The sequence below is a fragment of the Notothenia coriiceps genome, unplaced genomic scaffold (genome assembly GCF_000735185.1).
Source record: "Notothenia coriiceps isolate Sejong01 unplaced genomic scaffold, NC01 NC01_scaffold00035581, whole genome shotgun sequence".
NCBI classification, from domain to species: domain Eukaryota; kingdom Metazoa; phylum Chordata; class Actinopteri; order Perciformes; family Nototheniidae; genus Notothenia; species Notothenia coriiceps.
In genome coordinates, this window is record NW_011368282.1 from 23607 (window position 1) to 48455 (window position 24849).

General features: G+C 41.0%; 1 protein-coding gene across 1 annotated transcript in view; it reads left to right on the plus strand.

Moving 5' to 3' along the window:
• LOC104963073 (protein sidekick-1-like) overlaps positions 1 to 24849 on the plus strand; it is a 72717-nt gene that overhangs the window by 15796 nt on the left and 32072 nt on the right. The window contains exon 5 of the mRNA XM_010791622.1: positions 22882 to 23015. Within this exon, the coding sequence (XP_010789924.1) occupies positions 22882 to 23015 (134 nt within the window). The remainder of the gene's footprint in view (positions 1 to 22881; positions 23016 to 24849) is intronic.

Below are 24849 nucleotides of genomic sequence, written 5' to 3' on the forward strand. Positions count from 1 at the left end.
ACTGCTCCCCTGTGTGTTATATAATTAAATTGTCAGTGGCTTTGCTGCTCACACAAATGGCCAGACAGCAACTTTTTCACTCCTTTTATGACAGTCATCACCTCAAAAGTGCTTTTTTTATGCTTGGTGGAGTCAGGTTAAATTCGCACTTGCTTTATTTAATTATTTATTAATTATATGTGTTGTTGTTGGTTCACACCAAGTTTGACTATTCTTTTGAATTTGAATGGACACGGAAAATGGCTCTCCGGTTAATTAATGGCACCTCATTGAGTAACAGTGGAATCAACACACTGGCTGTGTTCAAAGTGTTTACTGTCAGAACATCACCATTACACGGCTCTCACCCACTTACAAATACACCACACAAAAAGGGCACTACTACCACTACCACTGGCAAGCAAAAAGGAAAAAAAAGATAATATAAAGACAAGAGTGAAGTCTGAAATAAAGGCTCCGAATGCTAAAATGGTGCTCCTGCCTTTTAATGACTATAAGGGCCACTTCACCACATCAAGAACGTTTGGCAGTAGGGTGTAAAGCAGAGCAAAGAGAAACTTTTTCTTCACAAACCTCATCAAGATGCTTTTGTAACCGTCTCAAGTTGTCAGTAATTGGTTTAAGTGCAAATCTGGTCTAACAGCGTTTCTAAAGAGGCTTTAAACTCGGAAACTCAACAAGAAATATGTTTCAAGGTGCGTTGTTCGACTGAAATACACTTTCCATCTCAATAACTTTAGGTTTGCTTATACAACCAAACTGCTTCGTCAGATTTAGGCAACACAAGTTCTTGCTTTAGGTAGAATAAGAAAAGCTCTAAACATTGGAGTGGCTGCAGAGTTTTCAGAGTAAGAGCTGATGTAACAGCCGCAGCAGTAGGTTTTCAGAGCGTTTAAAACACAATATGATTTGAAAGGGAGCAATAAGCTGTCCCGATTTGGCAGGTGCAGTCAGCTGAGAGGTTAGGCTGCACATTTAGCGCACAGTTAGGCTGTGGCCTGTGTTGGAGCCTCTATTTGCAGTAAATGTATTCACAAAGGCTCCATTTGTCTTTGCCCTTTATCTTAATTAGGTTGCAAAAAACCTGATGAACATCCTGCCAAAAATGTGCAGTCCATGCACTTTATTATCAAGATAACCCATTAAATTCATGGTTTTCCTTTGCTATTTACTGCAGACACAGTTAGTTCCTGCTAAATACCTGACTGCCTCCACTAAAGTCACAAGAAATTAATACATTTGTATGATTTACTATGTTAGTGGCATTCTGGGAATAAAAATGGAGGTGTGTTTTTTACGCAGCATAGACCTCACATTTAATGTAGATGTTTTATTTAGACCATATACCAATTTTATGCGGAGAGGGAGATTGCCACTTACAATCATTTGATATAAATCACAAGCCCGTCTCAATTACTTCTATGAAGTTACCAGGACAACCACTCCTGTCCTGGAATAAATCAGAGAGAGATACAGGGATCTATGAAGCCTTTTGTTAAGAAAACGTCTATACCCATTTTTTATAAAAATCATTATTTCAATAAATGGATCATTTTACAGACCCTTCTCTTTGAGAATCACTTGAATACACTGTGTTAAGCAGCTAATTACTACCTGGTGATGTTTGCTTAGTCAATCATGAGCAAACATTTCAGAAAAAGTACCAGAAAAAGTTGTAAATGCAAACTGTATGGAAGTTCTAACCCATTTCTCAAGTCTTACATCGTGTGACTTAAAGGTCACCTATTATGAAAAAAGGCACTTGTTGATGTCTTTTATACATACATATGTGTCCCCAGTGTGTCAGGAGACTCACAAGGTGTCAGCAAATACAACCCTCTCTCTTTTCCTCCTTACCAACATCTCTAAAAACGGGGGTAAAACAGAGCTGATCCAGATTTGCTGCGTTCATGACGACAATACTAAAATGTGGACTGGCTTTACGTTGAAGTCATGGCAACGTTCCGCCCCAACCTATTGTCCCCTATCAGAAACGTTACTGTATCAGAAACAATGCGCAACGTGTTTTGAAAGTAATATGGTCTGTGTTTACATTAGCAAGCATCGCTAACTCTCTGAGCTAACGCTGTACTGGAGAGAGTATGTGTAAAACAGGTACCCACCTTGTGGTAAAGCCGCAAGAGAAAAAGAGTTTGAGCTCCATACTGTTTCAGAAATAATCCTTGATGCGGTTTGGAACATGATATGGTGTTTAATCACGGCAGCGTTTAGCTGAGTTTTTGCCCTAGAGTAGACAGTCTTCTCTCATACCTCATTCACACCAACGGTGTTTCGGGGCCGGTTCGGAGCTGGAGCTTGAAATGCACCGGGTTTTCCTGTTCACACCGCGACGGAGCAGCCTCTTAGCTCCGGAATCCGGTTTGTTTCAAGCACCAAAAAATTGTCCGGCCAAAGCAAAAGCACCACATACGTCATGCTTACGTCGAGGCGGGGACAGGGGCAGGGGCAGGGGCAAGGGCAGNTAAAAATCATTATTTCAATAAATGGATCATTTTACAGACCCTTCTCTTTGAGAATCACTTGAATACACTGTGTTAAGCAGCTAATTACTACCTGGTGATGTTTGCTTAGTCAATCATGAGCAAACATTTCAGAAAAAGTACCAGAAAAAGTTGTAAATGCAAACTGTATGGAAGTACTAACCCATTTCTCAAGTCTTACATCGTGTGACTTAAAGGTCACCTATTATGCAAAAAGACACTTGTTGATGTCTTTTATACATACATATGTGTCCCCAGTGTGTCAGGAGACTCACTCAGGGGCAGGGGCGGGATCAACTCCTGAACAACAACAAAAAGCCCGCGTTTTATCCAGTTTGTTCACAACGATGGAGAAACTTAACAAGCAGCAGTGGTCCACTGAAGAGACCAGCTACCTACTGGGAATCTGGTCTTCTGAAGAGGTACAGAGGAAGCTGGAGCACAATCGGCCATTGTTGTTGTTGTCGGTGTCAGCTGTGAGGGGTTTCCGCGTGCTTTGGCTTTATGAAGCAGGCACGCAAACGGTTACGTCATGACGCAAACGATGACGCAATGACGCAGCACCAGTCGGACTCTGGGCAGTGTGAAAAGAGCCGGAGCTAAACCGAAGAACCGGTTCTGAACCTGAAAAGCTCTAGCACGGAGCTTGAACCGGAGTTGCGCTTGTGTGAATGAGGTGCTTGCCTGCACTCAAAAGGGGCGTGGCCACAGCAGCTCGGGTTACATTTGAAGCTACGCACCATGAATCAGCACTTTGGTAACAGGGCTGAAATAGAGAGGTATGAGTCACGGCTCCAATGGGTGATCTGTTTGGTATTTTGAGCAAAACACTTCAGAGACATGTTTTGTATAGATATGGCCCTATAATATATTCGAATATAGAATAATAAGTGAGCTTTAAACATTAAGATTATGGATGACGTTTAAAGTCATTTTGAAGCAGTTGATTTGGTCTTAATATGAACTTATTCTGTGTTATGTCTAGGCAAGACACAGCAGTAAAGCTTTGACAGAGTGTACTGTAGGATCAGACTTGATCTCATTTCTCCTTTCTCATGGAGCCAGGTACACACTGGGTTACAGTCGTGTTGGCAGTTTGTTTGCGCAAAGAAGATCTGATTGGTGTGAAACTTTAAAGCAAAGAGTTTGTCTAAGATTCAATGCTTTCGCTCAAGAACCTGTATCCATGGCAACAAGATAAAATGACAGGTGGATCTGCCACTTCCATTGTCTGCACTATACTGTGTGATGTATAAGTACATTTGAATGATATTGTTAGATAAATAAAAGATACCAAGTTGAACCTCATAGCTTCTATAAATCTTTTCAAACAGACACACACACACACACACACACACACACACACACACACACACACACACACACACACACACACACACACACACACACACACCTGTAATATGACTAGAACGAGTGAATCGCGCTTCTGTATCCTCAAGTATTAATTTAATCTGGTTCCATCTCTGTATTGCACCCCACACACACACACAGTGATAAAGATTCACGCATAACACTTCCTTTGAACCCTCATAGAAAAGTCTCATTTGCACCTTTCTTCACAGCTTCCCTCTTGTCTCTACAAGACATGTCTTCCTCTCCCCTTCCCCTCTCTCACCTCGCTGCTTCATCTCTCACTCCTGCTTTCTGCCTGTAAATTATTCTTTATATGGCTTCATTCTCTCCGTCGGCTCTCCCTCCCTCACTCCCTGTCTCTTTTACTGTCATTATCATGCCACAGGATATACTGTTACAGAAGCCATAAACTTCTGTTCCTGAATAAACCGCTTAACTGCTGCACACAAATACACACTCGCAGACACACACTGTCACACAAGCCATCTCTCCAGACCAATCTCGGTTTGCGTCTACCTGGCTCAAACGTCTCTGTGTGCGCCCATGCGTGTCAAAGTGAGCGCGCTGAATATTCGCACGGCTCTGCTTGTGTAACCGTGCGTGTAAAGCAGTGTGTGTGCGTTTGTGTTTGTGCGCGAGGTTACGCTGGCTGATCCTGCGGTCCGGAGAGACGGGCCAGATGGTGCCTGGCGGTTGGTTGTCTTCGTGGTGACCGCGCTGATGATGTTGTTTATGAAGTTTATTGATCCGATATGCATCGCTCCCAGAGTCCCCAGCCCCATTTCACTGTCTTACTTTCTGCCTCCCCCACCGCTCTGAAATGTTGTCCGTGTGCCCGCCCCTAACCCCTCTCTGCTTATCCAACACACACAACTTCCCTCCCACTGTGGCTTCCCACTAACACATCACGTCCACACACACACATCCCGTCTGTGAATGAACCTTCCCAAACTCCCCAGCCCCCAAAATACTGGCCAGCAAAAATCTTACAAGCTGTCACTTCCCACATACCCTGCACTAATCTAATGGAGCTCACACTCCCGCTCCCCTCCGTCCCAATGCCGGTCTGCCATCACTCTAATTTTCCACCCTCCTTGCAAAATGTTTTTCTACACTTCATCCTCTATTGTCACCTGGGCTTTGGACATATTTCGTGTGTTTTCTTCTAAATGATGCTGTCCAGCAGCAGTCGAAACAACTCCGGGAGATTGTTGCCACTGCTGAAATGTTTTCGCCGTGACCTGCAGCCCAGGTCGAGAGGAGCGAGCTGCTGTTTTTAATTAGCTCTGAGGCCTGTGGCAGATGGACGTGGAAGGATTCTCATAGCTAGCAGCTTTCAGCGGACAGCCAGGAGGAGGAGAATTAGAACTCTCCTTTCTTCTTCCATGCGGGACGCACAGATTGATCAAATTAGGGCAGGGATCTATGCAGGAGCATGGCAGAGGAATATTTCAGTTCCTCTGCTGGGGAGTCGTGTGGTGCGGAGAGCGCTGGTGTCACAGGTGGTCAATGTCAGGACTCGGCCTTTTGGGAAATATTCCTCCTCATAGACCTGGCCTAAGTAGCCATATGTGGTAGAGATGTTTGTGTATGTGTGTGGAAGTGTGTGAGTGTGTCTCGACATTCATTCATTTTAATTTGTCAAACAGCACGTTAGCAGAGGGAGATTCATTATTTTTGCTGCTTTCTCTTGTACACACACACACACACACACACACACACACGCACACGCACACGCACAGACACACGCACGCACGCACGCACGCCTGCACGCACAGCAGAGGTCTGAACAGAAGGAACTTTCTCGCTGACTGAACTTTGCAAGCAGATGTTTTGTGTGTTTGTGTCTGCGAGCGTGTGCACACATGCATGTGTGTGTGAGTGTTAGACAGACAGCAAGAGAGAAACAGCATCATTTGGAGCGAGACTCAAAGGACATGTAGGCTCAGATCCCTCACACTGAAAATACAACCGGGCATTTGAAAGGTCTTCCATCCACAACGGCAGCACTTCGGTTCATAATGACTCACTTTCTCACGGCAGCCAAAGGGGAGGATCAAAGTGTCTGAGCACGAGGTAAAGAGGACATGAAAAAAAGGTTACAGGAAATGAATATGGAGTAAAGGGTTTAAGCTGATTTCAATCCATTGTGTCTGGAACTTTATCTTCGGAGCCACCAGAAGCTTAGATGCTTTATGTGACTTTCTTTATAATGATATGATTTAGTTACTTTTGGATTGACAAAATGATCCCAGACATGAAGGGTTTTATAAGGTTTTCTCTACTTACTCATGTGTTGAGTTCTACAAACCTCTACGTCTATGTCTTTGTTAAAGAACCTCTTTTATTGCACAAACTCACAGATTAAGTATGGTTTTGAGTCTTGTCCGAGTTCTAATTCAACTTTGATGTTCATGAAACATTAAAGAGCTTGGTTACTCATGTCTTTAATAATATTTGACAATAGTTCAATTCTGTTCATTTGTACGACGGAGTATTAGGGCCACACTTAGAAGAAAAAAACCAGAGAGATTTCGAGAATAAAGTCGTAATATTACGAGAATAAAGTCATAGTTACGAGATTAAAGTCGTAGTTTCATAAATGACTTGGAAAAGATTGTCTCCTTTCTGCAGGAGGAAATGGTTCTGGTCTACTACATTACATTACATTGCATTTAGCTGACGCTTTTATCCAAAGCGACACAATAAGTGCATTCGACCAACAAGATACAAACTAGAAGAAAGCAGAATCATATAAGGACATCAGGTTTCATAGAGCCAAAACATTTCAAGTGCTACTCAACTGGCTTTAGATAAGCCAGTCCTTTATTAGTAAGTGCTTTGTTAATAATTCTATCTCTCGAAGTGGAGTCAAAAGAGATGAGTTTTCAGTCTGCGCCGGAAGATGTGTAAGCTTCCTGCTGTCCTGATTTCAATGGGGAGCTCATTCCGATTCCACTACAAGGCTATCGTTCGACTCCTTCTGGATCCAAAGCCTTGATTACAAGTCTCATCGTTTCTTGTGAAACAACAAATCCCCTTTGAACGGCTCGTAGATGTAACCAACGATAGCCTTGTAGTCGGCTAGAACCAGCCTTTTCCTCCTGCAGAAAGGAGACAATCTCCTCCAAGTCCGTTTGGTTCTTTCTTTGAAATAATACACATAGTTTCTTGCACAACCTTTTCAAAGTTCTAATACTTATGATAATCTGATGCTGAGGTGCCAAAAGATTAAGTATTTCGTTATTTGAGAAACCTAAACTAAAGTACTGCTTCACAAGATGCTCCACATTCCTCATTTTATTGCAGGACGCTGATGTCTCCTTCTCAAGTCACTTATGAAACTATGACTTTATTCTCATATTATTACGACTTTATTCTCGAAATCTCTCAGTTTGTTTTTTCTAAGTGTGGCCCTAATACTCCGTCGTACATTTGACATCTGTAAATGGTTGTCATGGACAATGTGAAAACAGAAAGTTGAAATTGCTACAATATACTTGAATGTTTTCATTTGCAGCCTTGCAGTCATTTAATTATTGTAATATTTCCCTTTTATTAGAAAGCTAAACTGCCCCGCTCTTCTAAGACAATCAACTTGATAAACAGAATGAATGTATCAATCTGCAGTGCATTATGAACGTGTATCAGTAGTTATTTCTGAGTTTGAAGCCCTTTTATTAATGCCATGTATTAACTAGAGAGTTGTCTAGAAAACGCTTGATTCATAAAGAGATCATTTTCCTCTTGGCACCCATATTGCTGTCCTCACACTAATTGACAGCTAAGGCTTGTCATCAGTAATTGTGGTCATGATTTGAAAATGGTTCGATAGAAAATATCTACTTTCTACAAAAACCTCCCTAACCAAGAAACAGTGTGAAAGTTAATTGCCTTTTTGTCACTAATAATGGTACTAAATGAAATTGGCTTAAAGATAGACCACTGTGAAGTGGTATGAAAATTTGCATTTAGCATTTCACAAGAGATTTTTAAATTGATTCATTGTATAGAGGCAAATAAGACGGGACATAAAGCAACAGGAATTATTTTTTTGACGCCTGTCTGAACTTTATATTTTCCAATTTATATTTTCCCCTTCGCCTTTTGCATTCTCTTTTTCTACACTTCACTCTTTCCATCCCTTTCCATAATTGAATTGCTCTTTTGGTCGCCTAATGTGGCGGCAAATAACAGAATCAAAATTCTCTACAGTAAACCTCCATTTCCTCTTCAATATCTTACCTCTCTTCGTTTAAAAAAAAGAGACACTGGCTCTGTCCCTTTCTTGTTTCTGTGCTCAGCCTCTATCTAGCTTTGTCCTTCTTCCTTGTCAGTTAGTAGTAGATGTTGATCCCAGCTCAAAGGGAAATGCTAATCCTGGAATTCCTCGCCTCTCAACCTTCAGCTCAGAGCTCACCTTAGGTTAGGATTGTAATGAAGATCTGGGCATCAAGGGCTTGTAAAGCCAGGTGTTATTGGTAAGTCACTAGTGGAACTAATAGTCAGTAGTCAAGTTTAAAGGTTATACATATGTACTTTTGTCAAGGAATTAACCATTTATAGCACAATGCTTATATATTAGGCAGAACATGTTGTACTCTCAAATACTCTGAACAGTGTTGAGGATTATGTTGGGTAAAATGATCACCAATTTAAATAAATAGATGGAAATATAATTATTTAAATACCAACAAACTTGGGGTTGGGGTGGTATGGTTATAATCAACGTTCTAGTCTAGTGGTAGCCTAACAGCTGATTATTGAGCCATTGATCAAGAAGCATGCATCAGCCAAGGTTTGGCAATAGTACCTTACATTTGTTGACAATTAAAATCAAATGAAAAATAAGCTATACCTAGCTGAGTTTTGTTAGGATTACTCTGCCCTGAATTGTAGACGCTAGGTGATAGGGTTGGGGGAAAAAGGTGCTAAAAGGGAGGGTTGCAGTGAGAGTGGCTTATATCAAAAAGGTGCAGACATTTGAAAAGGACTCACGTAAAATGGCCAAACTCATAAAGCAGTAGATTCTAGAAGAAAACCAAAGATTTGCAAAACTCTCACGAGTTGGTTAAGGTTAGACATTGACCTCAAATAGTTGAGGTCCTGTTGTTGTAGCTTTTGCAAATTCAGGATTTTATTTATACCTTTGCTTTTCCCTTCAAAGTTATTGTAATATTGTATTCAGGACTGGTTGACTGCCTCTTTTCAACCTGTATACATTTCTTCATGTCTCATTTAGGTTCAATGTCTCTCGTCAATGTCTACATTTCATCTTCTTGCAAAAATACTTTTTTTCCAAAAAAGAGAACGATTTGGCCAGAGGCAACTTATTCTACCTCCACAATATTATTCATGAATTTTGAAATCAGATGACTTGTTTAATTTGTAATGTTATCACTGTAGTGCATGGGGATTGGAGGTGCGACACATGTGGCAAAGGGAGACAGTGAACAAGGGGTAGCTTTAATTGCATTGCATTTTCTGGTAATATTATTCATTGTCAAGGTGGAGTGGGATACAATTGCATTATGAAGTGAGCACTTTAGGGCCTGCTGTCGGACTATGAATATTCATTGCTTATTCTGCCAAAAGCAATTTGTTGTAGCTTAGTTTAAAACTGTTGATGTGGTTTCCAAGCTTGTAGGCTATAAGAGGACCCACACATCTGCCACAAGGTAACAACACTATGTTTCTAATAAATACATTTTCCTTTCTATCTTGGAACCCAATTGGGGGGATATTTTAGAGTTCATAGCACCATTATTTTCAGCCCCAGCAGTCAGATATGTTGTTATATTTGCTGAGATAACAGCCTTGATGTCTGGCGGGTATATCAGGTGAATTTGAGCCTCCTCTCATCTGTCCTTAACTCCTGTCCCTTCTTGTGACTGTGTTCCAAATTAGCTGTCTTCTTCAAGCCACAATAAGTGAGCTGAAAAGAAAACTTTTTCAAAAGTTGAAAGTAGAAAAGACATTAACTCTGAGGCTTTACTTAATGACTTTCCCAAATGACGGAGGCTTACTCTGCTTCACACACTCAAGGGAGGGAGAGAAGCAGCAGGAGAGGGAGGAGGAGGAACAAAAAGCTCTCTAAACTGCAGGAGTGCAACACAGATGATTGCATCACAGTTGCAAAATAAACTATTAAATACCGTGATTATGTTTTCCTTTCACATATTTGAATCATCCTCAACTAATCGGCATTCGTTTTTGTTTTCTCGTAGCAGTAAAACAATATGTTGTGTACTGTAACAAGTGCTATTAGGCCATCATTTACATTCACTAAGACCCCTGCTATTAAAAGGCCATCTGTATCTGGAAAAGCCAAAACATATGCTAATGTAGGTGTAAACACACAGGGCACTCATTATCATACAAGTGTGAATGAATTAACTAGAGCTCGTATCTCTGAGTCATCTACAGTGGATGTATGCAGTCTGTACACTGTGTCGTGATTTGTAGAGCGGTATATGTTGGTGTGGAGCAACGTCGTGACTCAATCTGAAGTTTGCCCTGCACTCAGCCTCACACAGGCATATCCCCCTGCCTGTCTTCTGCTTTCTGTAAGAGACCAACTCTATGCAAACAAGGACTAAACACAGGCTGTCTTCCATGCTTTCAGATGTCTCAATAGCTACACTTGTGTTTGGCCAAGTCATCCATTTTGGTTTGGACTGAGATATCTACTATAACTCCTATATGGATTGCTATGGAACTCTGTACAGACATTCATGGTACCAAAAGGTTGAATCCAACTTGATCCACTTGTTTTCTTGGCGGATGTGATCTTTTTTTGTAGTTCCACCAGCAGCTTAAACTATTAACTTCTCCTGCGATATATCTCAACCCTCTACCCGATGGATTTGCTCTACATTTTGTAAAGACATTCATGGTTTCCCAGATGACGACTCCTAAAGACTTGGGGGATTCCTTGGCCCTTTATACATGTGTGGTTAAGATTGAAAACTGTTCAAAGTCCGAAAGATGAATACAACTATTGATCCTTTGACCACCAGCACGTTGACATTTTTGTTAATATTAAAACCTCTTGATAACTTTTGCGTAACTTTCCATTAGAAGTTGGTGATCAGATTCATGTCAGTTTGATAACATTCCCTTCAACCTAAGCTGTACTCTGTGTTTAGGGCTAATTAGAAAAGGTTAGCATGTGTTTAGACACTGAGCTAAAATGATCAACATGGCAAACATTGTAAGTGCTAAACAGTGTCTTTCTGAGCATGTTATCATGCTAAAGTTAGGATTTATCTCATACAGTAATGCACAGCTGCTCATTTACAGTATATAACCTCATATATCTGCTAGCTAGGCAACAGTATCACATCTACTCAGGTGCTTCAAAGTCTGTGCAAAGTAGAAATAGTCATAGTGCAGACACAAATACATACAAATAGCACTTAATTAGCTTCGCCTGTGATTTCATTTCCAATGCCAGGTGTACATTTCATGCCTTTACATATACATAACTAATTAATTAACCTTTAAATTCTAGAGTGTTTGTATGTCCCGATATGTGTGTAAGCCTGCAGGATATGGATTTAGTGATTCTATGTTAATCTATTTGAGTCTGTCAGAGAGCAGCTGCTTCTGTCTGAACAGATCACTCAAAAAACAGACAGAAACAGAGAAGTGTGTGTGTGTGTGTGTGTGTGTGTGTGTTTCCAGCCTGCATAGCTCGTGCTGATGATGATTAATTCTATAGATATCTATCTTTGAAAGGGGCATCGGCGTCTTCTGTCTTTATGTCTGATCCGCTTCTTTCCCTCTTTCTCAATCTCTCTTCATCTACCTTTCCTCTCGTCTCTCCCTGCATATATCCTATATCATCTCAGGAATCATTATACCCCCATTAATGTCTGAACCAACACACTCCAACCTGCCAGCTTGTGTGTGTGCATGCGTTTGCGGGAGCGTGTCCTCTGTCTAAAGTCGTTAAATATTCTAAAGACAGAGACCTCTTTTAATTATACACTAATCACACTTTTAATTACCTGCCACACACGCATCCATCACTGACCAGACTGTACACGCATACACACACTCATAGCCTGCACACACTCCCATCCGTCATTGGCAAGAGTTCTTAACCTATCGACAGAACAGAGAGCGGGGAGACTGAGAAAGAGAGAGAGACTTCTCAGTGCAGTGAGGAGTGACTGAGGAATGGTTGCTCTTGACACTGTAGGGCAGGCTCCAGGTGGTGAACACAGGAGGGACATACAGTAAGAGACCATGGAACTAATGAATTCACTTCTCTCAAGAGATTATCTATGGCCATGTTTGTTCGCCCCGCTCCAAACTGTAGATATATCTTTGTGTTTCCTCAGCTAATCGTCCCCAGGATGAAACAACAACAGAGTGCTGATTGATTGGTTAATAACAGAGCCACAACATGACCCCTTCCAGATAAGAGAGCGGGATCAATAAGCACTAAGCAGAAGGTCACACGTTTCTTCTCCCTTACATCCAAATAAAAGTTACATTTTAGCACTTCCTGCACTCGGGTAATTACACTCTCACTTTTTGTGCTCCAACCTCTCCACTCGTGTATTCTCGTGGGAGTTTTGTGTTTATGACTTGGGAGCTTGTGTCAAGAAATAAATGCGTTTACAGTGCTTAAGGTGGTGAACCAATGTCCTGGGGTTTGAGTTCAAACACTGAGTTATCCATCCTTATTGAAGCAAACAGTGTTAGGTCACGCTGCAGGTTTCCTATTTTCTAGGCTGTTTTCACCTCAACTCAACATATAGTAACATTGGCCCTGTTTAGACCTGTGATTGCATCTATTATAATCCTATCATAAGTGGAAAGCTCTCAGTACGTCAGTTCACACCTGGCATTAACGTGCGTCTCCACATGCTTCTTGAGTGACCACTTCTTCCCCACTGTGTGTATGCAAATAAACATGTCAATCATGTCCTTCAAAACATAATGCATCGTTTTTGTTCTGTTTTGTGTGGTGTGTGCGTGCGCATACATTACAAATGAAACTCACATAAACCCTGAAAGAGAATGATGGAGTTATGTGTTTCATATTTTCTGAATTTCAGGAACATTTTATGAATTTGAAATATAACGTATTGTCTCCACCGTGCCGCCAGCATTCTCCACACAACAGCATGTTAACAACAACACATCACCCACAGTATGATAGTAACATCGACAACAGTCAAATTCTCTCTGTGATCATTCGTGAAATAAATAGTATTTATGAAATAACCACATTGTATAGTATAATGTTGTAATGGCCAAGCCTGTTTCTCGATATAAAATATATATAGAATTTAGTATATCTTTTCAATATATAAAAAACTTTTATCTGATAACTTATTTCCTTACATGACCAGTTATAACATGACCAGAGTACATATACTCAGAGGCAGACAGTACACTGAGAATGGCTCAAACTAATTCCTCACCCTCACATAGGCCTCTTATTTCCTGCTGATTCAGAACCAGCATCCACAATAACATTTACGTCAGCGGTCCATTTTGGAATTGCGCCTCCTGGGCAATTTTCTGTCTTCAACTAAACTGGCTCTCACCAAAGTGGGTGGAGTTGAATGTAAGGGTGTGTTTATGCCGAAGAAGTTGGCAAACTGCAATTGTGGTACCTATTTCAGTTTGAAATTGTGCCTGCATTTCCGCCTTTTAGTACAAAAGCAAGAGCAAAGAGGGATCTTTGCAGTCTCGGTTGGTGGTGAGGCATACATGGCACTTTCAAAAATCACAACAAAACCTTCTGTGCCTTTTCCTTGTAGATATTTTCTGTTAGCAAACTAAAATATATATTTAAATGCACATAAAAGAAGAGTCGATTTCACGAAGGAGCACTCAGCTCTTTTGGATGCTTGTGCCCTTAGTTTGTTTTCGGTATTGTTTGCCCAGTTTCATATAAACACACACACACACACACACACACACACACACACACACACACACACACACACACACACACACACACACACACACACACACACACACACACACACACAGCAGTCTCTGTCACACTGTATGGCTTTGTAGAAGGAACAGGTCAGTGTGAGTGATGCATTCTGACAGTTTAGCTGCAGGCTTTTTGCACATTAGAGGATATATGAGAGCAAGTGTGTGTGGTCGGGATTGTTACAGAAACATTTAGATTAAAATGTTTTTACCTGTGGGCAGAATAATTTGTTTGGTGTTGTATTGATTTCCTTTCGCCACTGTGACAAGTGTATCAGTTAAAAACCCTTGTTTTACAGGAGATGCTGTAAGTGGGTGGTTGTGTCAGCGTTGATACTAAAACAGAGAGCATTGTTTTTGTTTACTCGGTACTTTTACTAGTGGCCTACAGCTACAGCTAGTGCAGCATCTTTATTAAGACAGCAATATGTGACTGTGTTTTTAGGGATCATCAGTGGGACCCCATGTACACATACTTACACACACACACACACACACACACACACACACACTGTCATCTTACATGTTGTGTGTCAAATGGCTGCACTCAACAATTGAAACAGTTGAAGATATGCCCTGGCTTAGTTAGGACCAGCAAACAGTAATGCTATCGTTCACATAGTGGTATTCAACTTTTTAATGAGGGATTATGCGATACACTGTAAATTAGGCTAGCTACCCCTTTAATATATCTGGTTCTATTACGCCATTTTGGGCAATGTTACAACCTAGTGAACTGTACGAAAAATAGTACATTGGAAGCTTCAACAGCTTCTATTTTTGGATATGGTCTGAATGCATCCTGTTGTTATCATTTAATTATAAAATAGTTCAATATGCTGCAAGTTGTATATATGTGTATATTGCACTGAGGGTACTTTGTTAAATTTAGAGATAGCAGATAACAACACTCATTTTCTTTCCCCCATCGACCAGTTGATTGGTTGAGGAGTAGGAAGACCAGTTATTCTTTAGTGTTTGCATCAATATGATATCATGAAGTACATACATTTTTTCTGACTTTCCTTTACTAGATTAAAAAGCAACCCCCAGCTGTTTTTTTAAATCTATAAATTGGTTTCTTAATTGAATTCCCGGAAAATGTACCATATCAAAACATTTGAAGCATACTGTATAACTAGTTCATGCCATCAATTTGAGGCTGCTCCACTAAAGTCAAATAGCTCAATGTTCTCAATGCAACAGAAATCCAACCATGTAACCATTTTAACACCAACTGTGTATAAGCACCAAGAGGCAAAACTCCTTCAATGTCTACAGAGAGCTTCACAGAGCGAGTTTGAAGGGCATAACATCAAACCAAAGCGTCTAAAGTCACACTCTGTATTTCAGGTTCAAACAGTCATACGAACCAGAATTAGAAAATGACAGCTTATTTTCAAGTGTGAAGATTACCGGCTCTCTGTTCAGCTGGGCTCTCTAGCCGAGCAGCTGGAGGAGAGGGTGTGTGAGAATAAGGTGTGTTTCTCCGGCTGAGAGGAAGAGAGAGAAAGTGTTTGAGACGTGAAGACAGCGAGAGAAGTCACCGCCAGTTGTGTGGTTAATTGGAAGCAGACATAATTAGTGCTAATTAGGATAATAGCCATTCGTCTAGAGATCCATCCACCTAATGGGACTACAGTCACTGAGCTGCATACACACAGACACGCACACACACACGCACGCATTCATCCTGCTGCGTTTTTAGAAGAATGTGCTGTTGTACCGTAGATTTAATGTGTGACCTGTTATGACAGTTTTTTCTACATTACAAGCAAATACCTTTCTGTGTTCCTTGACATGAATGAGTGCCTGTATGTGGATGAAAAAGAGACAGTCAGACGTAACGCTAGAAAGGAAGTGAGTCATGGAGCGCCTGTAACTGAACAAACAGCGAGGGGAGAGAAAAAGTATCCCTCCTCTGTTTATTTAGCATCTTGCTTCATCCTTCTCTCTCTCCTCTCTTCCTGTCTCCTCACCCCTGCCCTGCTTTGCTTTCCTTTCCTGTACCGTTGACTTTCCACTTCTCGTTGCCTGTCCCTCGGGCCCAGCCAGGGGACATTAAACAAACGTAGTCTGTCCAGCAGCCCTCTCTCTCTCTCTCTCTCTCTCTCTCTCTCTCTCTCTCTCTCTCTCACACACACACACACACACACACACACACACACACACACACACACACACACACACACACACACACACACACACACACACACACACACACACACACACACACAGGCGTGCACATCCTCTGCCTGCGTGTGTGTTTTATAGAGGACTCATTGGCAAAGGCAAGTTGCCAAGCCAGTGAGCAACGACAGAAAGTCTGCCTCTCTGTGCCCGTTTGACCGTTTGGAGGAACTGTAAAGGTGATCGAGGAAGCACGCCTGTGATTTAGGCACTGCGTTAATTAGACGTCACAGAGCTGCGGAGTGTGTAGGGCAAAAGTTAGGGAAATGTTTTCTGAGCCAGTGGAGGGGCTGTTAAAAATCTCTCTCAAACACATTAGTGTTCATTACCGTTGTAACCTAAACCATCTTTCCTTTTTTTCTCTCTCTTTCTCCCTCTTTATTGGTCTCATGTGCACTCACATATGAAGGCTGTATTTCTCAGTGGAAAAATCATTAAGATTCACCATGTAGAACTACGACATTAACAAAGAATAACTTTAGATTTGGTTGTGAGTTATTAATACAGTCTGGACAGGAAATGAAATATGGACACGAGAGCAGTTGGATTGCAGCCCATGGCCAAAACATTTAGTACTCTCTCTTTTAGGTACTTTTGGTAGGGGTTTAATGTTTGCTGTTCTCTGTTGTTTTTGCGTCAGAAAACCTTGAAACCTACAGCAACATAACTTTAATGTTTACAGTTTATTTAACTAAAGCCACCTCAGATACAGTCTGTTAGGGCTGCTCGATTATGGCAAAAATTATAATCTCGATTATTTGGGTCAATAATTGATATCACGATTATTATTTACTTTGACAACATCAATTTATTGGAGAAAAAAAAAAGTGAACAGTATGTTTTTAACAGTTGATTACCCTGAACTTTAAGTATAATTCAACTGAAAAACCAAAAAAAGAAAAGAAGTAATAATAAAAAAATAATCGTTTTATTTGGATTACGTTGTTTTCATAATCGTTGCAAGCCATAATCGTAATTGCGATTAAAATACGATGAATTGAGCAGCCCTACAGTCTGTCTACAGTCGGCAGTTACCAAGCACTGGTGCTCGCCAATAGCTGAGACGCAGTGTTGAGTTTTTTCTTTCACCGTCAATCTGACAAGGCTGTTTGAATTTGTCGACTTGTCACAAGGCCCTTTGGAAGGACACATTTGCGAGTACAATTGTTCCTTCTGACCATTAGTCCAAAACTCATAAACTTTCATTCAGATTTATAAAATGTTTGAAAAAGCCCTGAACCAGAGTCTATGCTTTTACTGCTCATAAAACCTTTGTTAAATCTTTAATGGACTGTACGGATCTAGATGTGCCAAACGGGTGCTTTTAATGCACAGCAATGTTTCCCTGTGATCATTTGAATGTAGTCCCAACATGATTTGGCCTTGATTTAAATTGAGAAAGACACAATCCAGGCCTTCTAAATAGTTGATGCACATTTGTAATGCATCAGCAGCTGCTTCAGTTATTTCTCCTCATTTGGTCCATCTCCAGCGGTGTTGTTTTAGAGAGGAGCAGTTGTTTTTTGGAAGTTTTGCTCTCTCCCTTTTTTTGATTACAAGATAAAAGGAAAGCAAGACAAGGCACCTTTCAACACAAGGCAATTCAAGGTGCTTTACAAAGCAGACATGTTTTGTTTAAAGGGAACACGTTTGGAACAAGATGCTCACATAATGGATGTTGCAGCAGGGAGGCCAATGTCACACCAGTAGTGGGATGTAGGGATCACCCTGCTGAGCAGACGCTACATCAGTAACATAATGCAGCATGAGGCACATATCATAGGAGCTCACAATATTATTTACAATTTGTACTTTTTGAACCACATACATTTTTAGGTATATCTATAAACTTACTGAAGAATGAAGATTATCTCCCTTTTGTGTTGGTCATATTAGAAACTGTTGGCCGGTTTAACCACTGCTTTTCCAATCATTATTGATGTGTTTGGACATTAAAACTTAATGACTACGTTTTTTTCCGTTATCAAGTTTTCAATCAATAAGTTATATAAATAACAGCAGGTTTTAATTATTTGTTTGAGTCGATGGGCTCCTTCTAGTCACCAGAATAATACACTATAAAATAAGAAAAAAATCAATCCCTTTTAAAGACTTGAGGAAAAAAAATTTAGTCTAAAAGAAACCTCTGTTAAAGTTGCAAAATGTACACAATCATTTGATGTTATATCTTAATATAGCGTTTAGTCATTTTCCTCACATTTGTAGCAATCAGAAACTTCAACAAATGTTTTTTTGAAGATAATGTTTGGAGGGATTGCGTTTTGACTTAGCAAGAGGATTAAAGAATGTTCAGCAAATATACTGTAAAACAAATCTTCAACCCCCAGGCTGTGTTAACAATAGCTTCATTTAAACTATGCATGGAAAATCACTAAAGCAGACACTGTCAGACTGCTGGCAGCAGAATGTCAAGAGCTGCTGGCAGCGCTCCAGTTCCTGCTCTTAACTCAGTTAGACTGTTTAATCCCATTACTAAAACACATCTATCATATTTAACCAAACTACACGAACTGTTGTAGGAAATTGGCAAAGTTAAGTTCTCCTTATTGTCTTTATTCTCTGTTCACCACCAGTATCAGCCCTCTTTTCCCCTCACTCTGTACTTTCACATTTTAGTAGTGTCCAAACCCCTATACCATTTGAGACCTGGAGTTTCAGCTGGAGCCCAATTTACTCCAGAGCATTACAACAGGAACGGGCTGTCAGGTATCGCCATCAGCCACTAAAATAGTGTGTCCTCTGAAATTGGGGAAAAATACTCCACCACCAGCTTTGTGTTCAGCGAGAATACAACTATTGCAGAAATGTACTTCTTGATGGATGACTTACCCTTATAGAGTCGAATGAGGCTACAATACGTTCTTCTCTTTTTTTTGGAAATAAGGATAGAAGATACTACCCTTGATAATAAGGATGACTTGTTACGGTAATGGTATACAGCAATTATTGGCATCACTGTGTTTTTTTCTGTCAGCTGTTGTTTGCAGAAAAAGAAAAGCCACAAAAAAAAGCTTAAATTGATGAAAGTGGTACAGAAGCTCTCCCCATCGTCTCCGCATTCAAAAACAATGCAGTCTCTGCAGCAGAGTTTTATAGTTGCCAATTACTTTGGGATAGAAGACACCACAACTCAAGCTGACAGGCCGTTTTGAAAGCAGGAATGCTTAAAACATTTGAATACCTCAACCCCATGTGTAGTATGTAATAACAAATGGTAAGTTGAAGCGAGATTTGTGCAGGTCCACACACACTGTGTAGTGTTCAGCATGTATGCACCTCTGTACGGCAACTATGAATCAGTCCGACATAGACTTTATTTATGTTTCCTCTAACTAAAACACGTAGGCAAACATCCGGTTCAAACGGCCACAAGAAACAGTGAATGCTCCCAACTGTGTGAGAACACCAGTATGTATGATGTGTGGGTGGCTGGCACTTGCTTTGGAGAGTACGCTGCCAAAGAGCCTGCTGTCTGGACTTGGTTTACAGTGGAGTGTCCCTCCTCCGGCCCCCCCGCCACACTCCTCCACCCGCAGCCTCTGCATGTCAGTGCGCTCTGAAAAGGTGGCTCGCTGCCTATCGGAGATAGAGGGGGAGGGCAGACAGGGCCAAGGGGGCCCATTGGCAGAGAGACGGCCCCCTTAGACTCGATACACACTCTTAGACACACTTAAATTTAAGAAAACACAGTCATTCATGCGCTGACTCCCTCACTCATCCTCTTGCCTGTAACATGCGTGTACTAATTACCTCTTGGCACACTTGTGTGTGTGTGTGTGTGTGTGTGTGTGTGTGTGTGTGTGTGTGTGTGTGTGTGTGTGTGTGTGTGTGTGTGTGTGTGTGTGTGTGTGTGTGTGTGTGTTTGCAGTCAGCCTTGCAGTCCAGGCACCCGAGAGTGTTTATTAATTGAGTCTTGGGGCAAGACACTTAATGAAAGACCAATCTGGATTGGTGTTTTGGTTGAAAAGAGTCAGGGGGAAGGAGACGGGAGAGGGGGGGGAGACAGGACAGTGGTATGGAGTCAGAGGGGACGACAGTGTGATAGAGAGAAAGCTTCAGACAAAAAAATCCAAAGAAAATTGGATGAAATATGCAGATTGTAATCTGAGGGAGAATGGAAAATGGCATACAGTATGAGTGAAAGAGTCAGAGAGGCTGTTTTCTATTATTTGAGGGGGTTGAGGGATACAGGGAGGAATTCACGAGGAGAAGGGAATAGGATGTAGTTCATTACCGTATTTTAATTTTCTTCTTTTGCCTGGGGATAAACTGTCACACACACACACGGACACACATATGCATGCAGAGTCATGCACTGTTTTACAATTGAGTTTGTCTTTAATTAAAAGCCAGAAGAATTTTGTCCAGTTTAATTAAATGTAGAACTAAAAGAGAGCAGGAAGTGGCATGTTGAATTCATGTAATATTAAATCTCAACTACATCAAGTTTCAGTCTGAATGATAAAAAAGACACTGGTAAGCAGCTGACGTGCACGCCTAGTTGTATGCCTGCCTGTGTGTCTGGCTATATTATAACTCTTAGGATGGAATTGTATAACCACCCTCCAGCTACTCAGAGCAAATACAGACTTGTTATTATTTTATGAAGGTAAATCCACATGAATGTAGGTCCTTTAATCTCTGCTGTCTGACTTCTTATTGGTATATTTCATTTAGTTCCCTCTGTGTTGCTTTTTCGATATGAAAGTTCCACGTGACGATTTTAAGGGAAATCAAGCAGAGACCTCCCAATTAGGAGCAAATGAAAGCGTGACGCAAAGTCCTGGAGCCGCCAGCCTCTGTCATCACAAGTAATTTCACATGTAAATAGAACATATAAATGGGATATGTAAATGAGGAAAATCCTACATGAATAAATACTTTTAACTTAGCAAATGTTCAGATGTTAGTATGCTATCATAATTGATCTTATTGCATTCTCTCACCCGCCCACTGAGCTCCTTTGATGCCTTCACTGTTTATTAATCAGCATGTACAGGGTAAAACAGATGCATTCAAATTGTCAGTTCAGTGCAGTTAATGAGCTTAACAGGCATAAATTGCATTACAGACCTCGGTGAGAAATGCAAAACCTATCCTCACCGTGGACGTGGGAGAAAAGAGGGGAAAGGTTTAACTGTAGCCTCTAGGTTGGGCAGTGAGATCAGGTGGCGTGCACACAGACTTACATGCACTAACAAAGCAACATACACTCACACAAATAGAGCGTCAGTGTTTGGGTTGAGGCTCTTGTGGATGTTCTCCTGGGAAATCACACTGAATAAAATTAGACCCGAAGAATTCTGTGTGTTTGTGGGAGTGTGTGTCAAACAGCCCAACACTCTCTCTCCACTACTCTCCTCTCCTCAATCAATATGTAGTTTAATCAGTGCTTTCTATCTTCATGTGTAGCACATACAGACACCTCCATGTATGATCTAAAGAGCCATGATGATCTTGTGGTCATGGGTGAATTGACACAATCATCTCTAATCTGGGGATGATGGTAGAGCATAGCGGTTGGGCTCTATTTGGTTGTCAGGAATCGGCAGCACCACTTAAAGAGCGGCGTGAGGTGACCTGGCACCACATCTCTTATTATCTGACAATCTAACAGCAGCAGTTGTTTGACATCCTGCGGTAAACTTGAATGTTTTAGAGACAGGACTCAGCCTGCTGTTGGCACGCTGGATGTAGTGTTGACTCAGGTCGGTATAAGTGTTATGTGCCGCTTTGAAATGGAGAGGAAACCTCGCCCAACTGGCAGTGTGTCGATCTGGAAAATTGCTGCCGATTCCCCACAGCTAAACAATGCTCACAGAAAAAAAACAACACAGCTTATAAACGCATACTTGCAGATGTTTTGTTCAAAAATATTGTCTCTATTTATACTTATTTTCCAAGTGAAAAAGGGTTTCTTTTGTGCAGTATCATTCACACTGCATTTTTTTTCTTTTCCTTTTATACTTTTTGTTTATGTAGCCCCAAATCACAACAGTATTTATCTGTGTTGCGCCAGGGCACAGAATCCGACGGAGTCTATAAAAATAACAGACTATCATCTCACTTTAATATGCTCTATTCTCCCTTTGGTCATATTGATTTTATTTCAGTGTCAGCTCTTAGGTTAGAATATTGGGAGATTTACATCCACTTACATGCTGAAAAGACAAGAAGCATCGCTAAAAACATGAACCTGCACTTCCTGCCTGGCGGCTTCTGTTCCCAGGCACACAACGTCAAACACATCTGAAGGAAATCTGAGCTTTACGAATATATTTTTTACTTTCCTCGACTCCCTCCTGCTATCCTCTCCCACAACGTTTCCTGTAAAATCCACTCTTTCTGTAATGCTCCCCTGAAAAGCAACAGTAACACAAAGTCTGTTTGTAAGTGATTGTTTCTCATCTCTGTTTGCTCATGTGAGAACAGTGTAAGATCTTGTGTGCTTGTGTATATGCTTGTGCTGTATTGATTGCCGCTGGTGTGTGGGGGAATAAGAATGGATCAGTGGAAAGAAGGGAGAACAGAGCACAATACACAAACAAAGAAAATGGCCAAAAGAATGATAGAGACACAAAATGAGCCACATATCAATCTGAGACAGGAGGAGAGATTTATTTAAGCCCTCCGAATCCTCTTTCCTTCCTGATGAATGTATTCAATGTTTCCATCCCCCCTTGTGAATTCTAAATGATCCATGTACCAAATACTCTTGTCAGTTTCTCCGTCTGAACAGTGTTCTCGTCTGAGAGAAGGAGGCCCGTTGTGCTTTTAGTGGAAGATTTATGTTTTTCTAATCCCTTGTTGTCTGTGTGTTGCCCTACAGTGCAATCACTTTGGACAATCAGCTGGTCGTCTTGGCAACCACTGCAGTGGACGCTGGACGTTACTATGTAGAGGCGGTCAACGAGAGGACAGGAGAGAACGTGACAAGTCCCGCCGTCTACCTGAGCATCTCAGGTAAACAAGAATCCACAAGAGATGGTGCTACACACACGCACACGCACACACACACACACACACACACACACACACACACACACACACACACACACACACACACACACACACACACAGCTTTGGCGAGATAGCTTAGCCGACTGACAAAGCTACTTTCTCCCTAAGTATAAAGGTTTTGGCTGTTGTATGAAACAATGCTACTTATCACAATCAGTAAGTGAAATTATGCAGCATATTTAAATCTCGCAAAGAAGCTTAGTTTATTCCATAATCAAATATTACTGATAGTAGATAAGGAGATTCCAGAGTCTTTGGGAAAATGAAACTTTCTAATTTGCATTTGTTTAACCTTTTTTTGTCTTTAGGGCAGCTTGTTTTGGTTCTCTGTGTTATCACTAGGGTCAGGATTTGATAGCATTGTAATGGATCTGAACCCAGTTTAGTAAAAAAATAGTCAGAACTCAAAGATTCAGTTGAAATCTGCACTATTTGTTGGCTGAGAAGGCAGAAGGCAGTTTGAGCGGCGGTGTAATTACTGTTGACAATCACTAGATACAACCTTCAAATGAGATGAGCAGCAGAGGGTGTGAAATGTTGATTAAATACGTATTCGACACAATAGAACAACTGATGTAATCAACTTAATTTTGTAAACTACTTGATTCAAATACTGGAGCTCCTGATTTAGAACTATTGAGTTGAGAAGCCTACATTATTGATATCATATGCAAGGTCATTTAATATCTGCTTTCAACAGCGGAAATTGACGTGACGCAGCTTCATTGTTTAATCAGAGAAGACTCAACAGTCAGATAGTGTTTCTGAACTGCTGTCCTATCACGATCAAAGACTGATGTCAGGTGGTGTTACAAGTTCAATTCATTCTTTGTTTACCCTACAAATTGTTTTGAGAATAGACACCGGTTTGAAGTGAGTTTTATTTTGGCTTTTTGGTAAATAACTTTCAGCAGAATTGATAATTAACTACAGCTGATATATAACTTGTCGCTGGACATTTATGACTTAAGCCATCGATAGGAAGATCCTTTTCTGGATCAAAGTGAGAGGCCTTCTTACGTCAATGTTTCTTACATTAGGTTATTTCGAGGTGGAGGAGACATTCAATGAAAAAGTCATAGCCTTTTGATATTTAAGTATTAAATATATATTTCCGATCTGGGGACCGGATCTAAAATTGGTCCACCTGCTTGAAGATAAGATGGACTTTTATTAATCCCAACTTTAGTTATTATTGCTCTATTTTTAACAAACTTCAGAATCCGTTATGATGGAGTAAGTAAGGTATTGTAGCCCAAATCTGGGATTCGCCATCTAAACACTGCTGAGCACAGGATCTTGGTATTTAAAAAGTTTTGAAATCTTAGTTTTCAGTGACTTTTTATTCATTTTAATAGATTTGTTTCTTACTTAAGAATGGCTACACTCACATAAACTGAAATGTTTGCTCCTTTTTGCCGCTTCTCCCCCCGTCTTTGTGTCTCCATCGTGTCTCCATCACAGCCTGTATCACTTCATGTCCTTCACTCTATATAACTTCTCCTTGGAGGCCAGAGGATAGACTCTACTGTCTAACAGTCAGCTGAAGTGTTCACTATGGTTAAATGAGAGGAGGGCTGGAGAGAGGGAGGGAGGGGGAGGGAGGGATGGAGCACTGTGTCCCTCGTGACGAGGGACACAGTGCTCCATCCCTCCCTCCCCCTCCCTCCCTCTCTCCAGCCCTCCTCTCATTTAACCATAGTGAACACTTCAGCTGACTGTTAGACANCCTCCTCCTCCTCCTACCTACCTACCTACCTACCTACCTACCTACCTA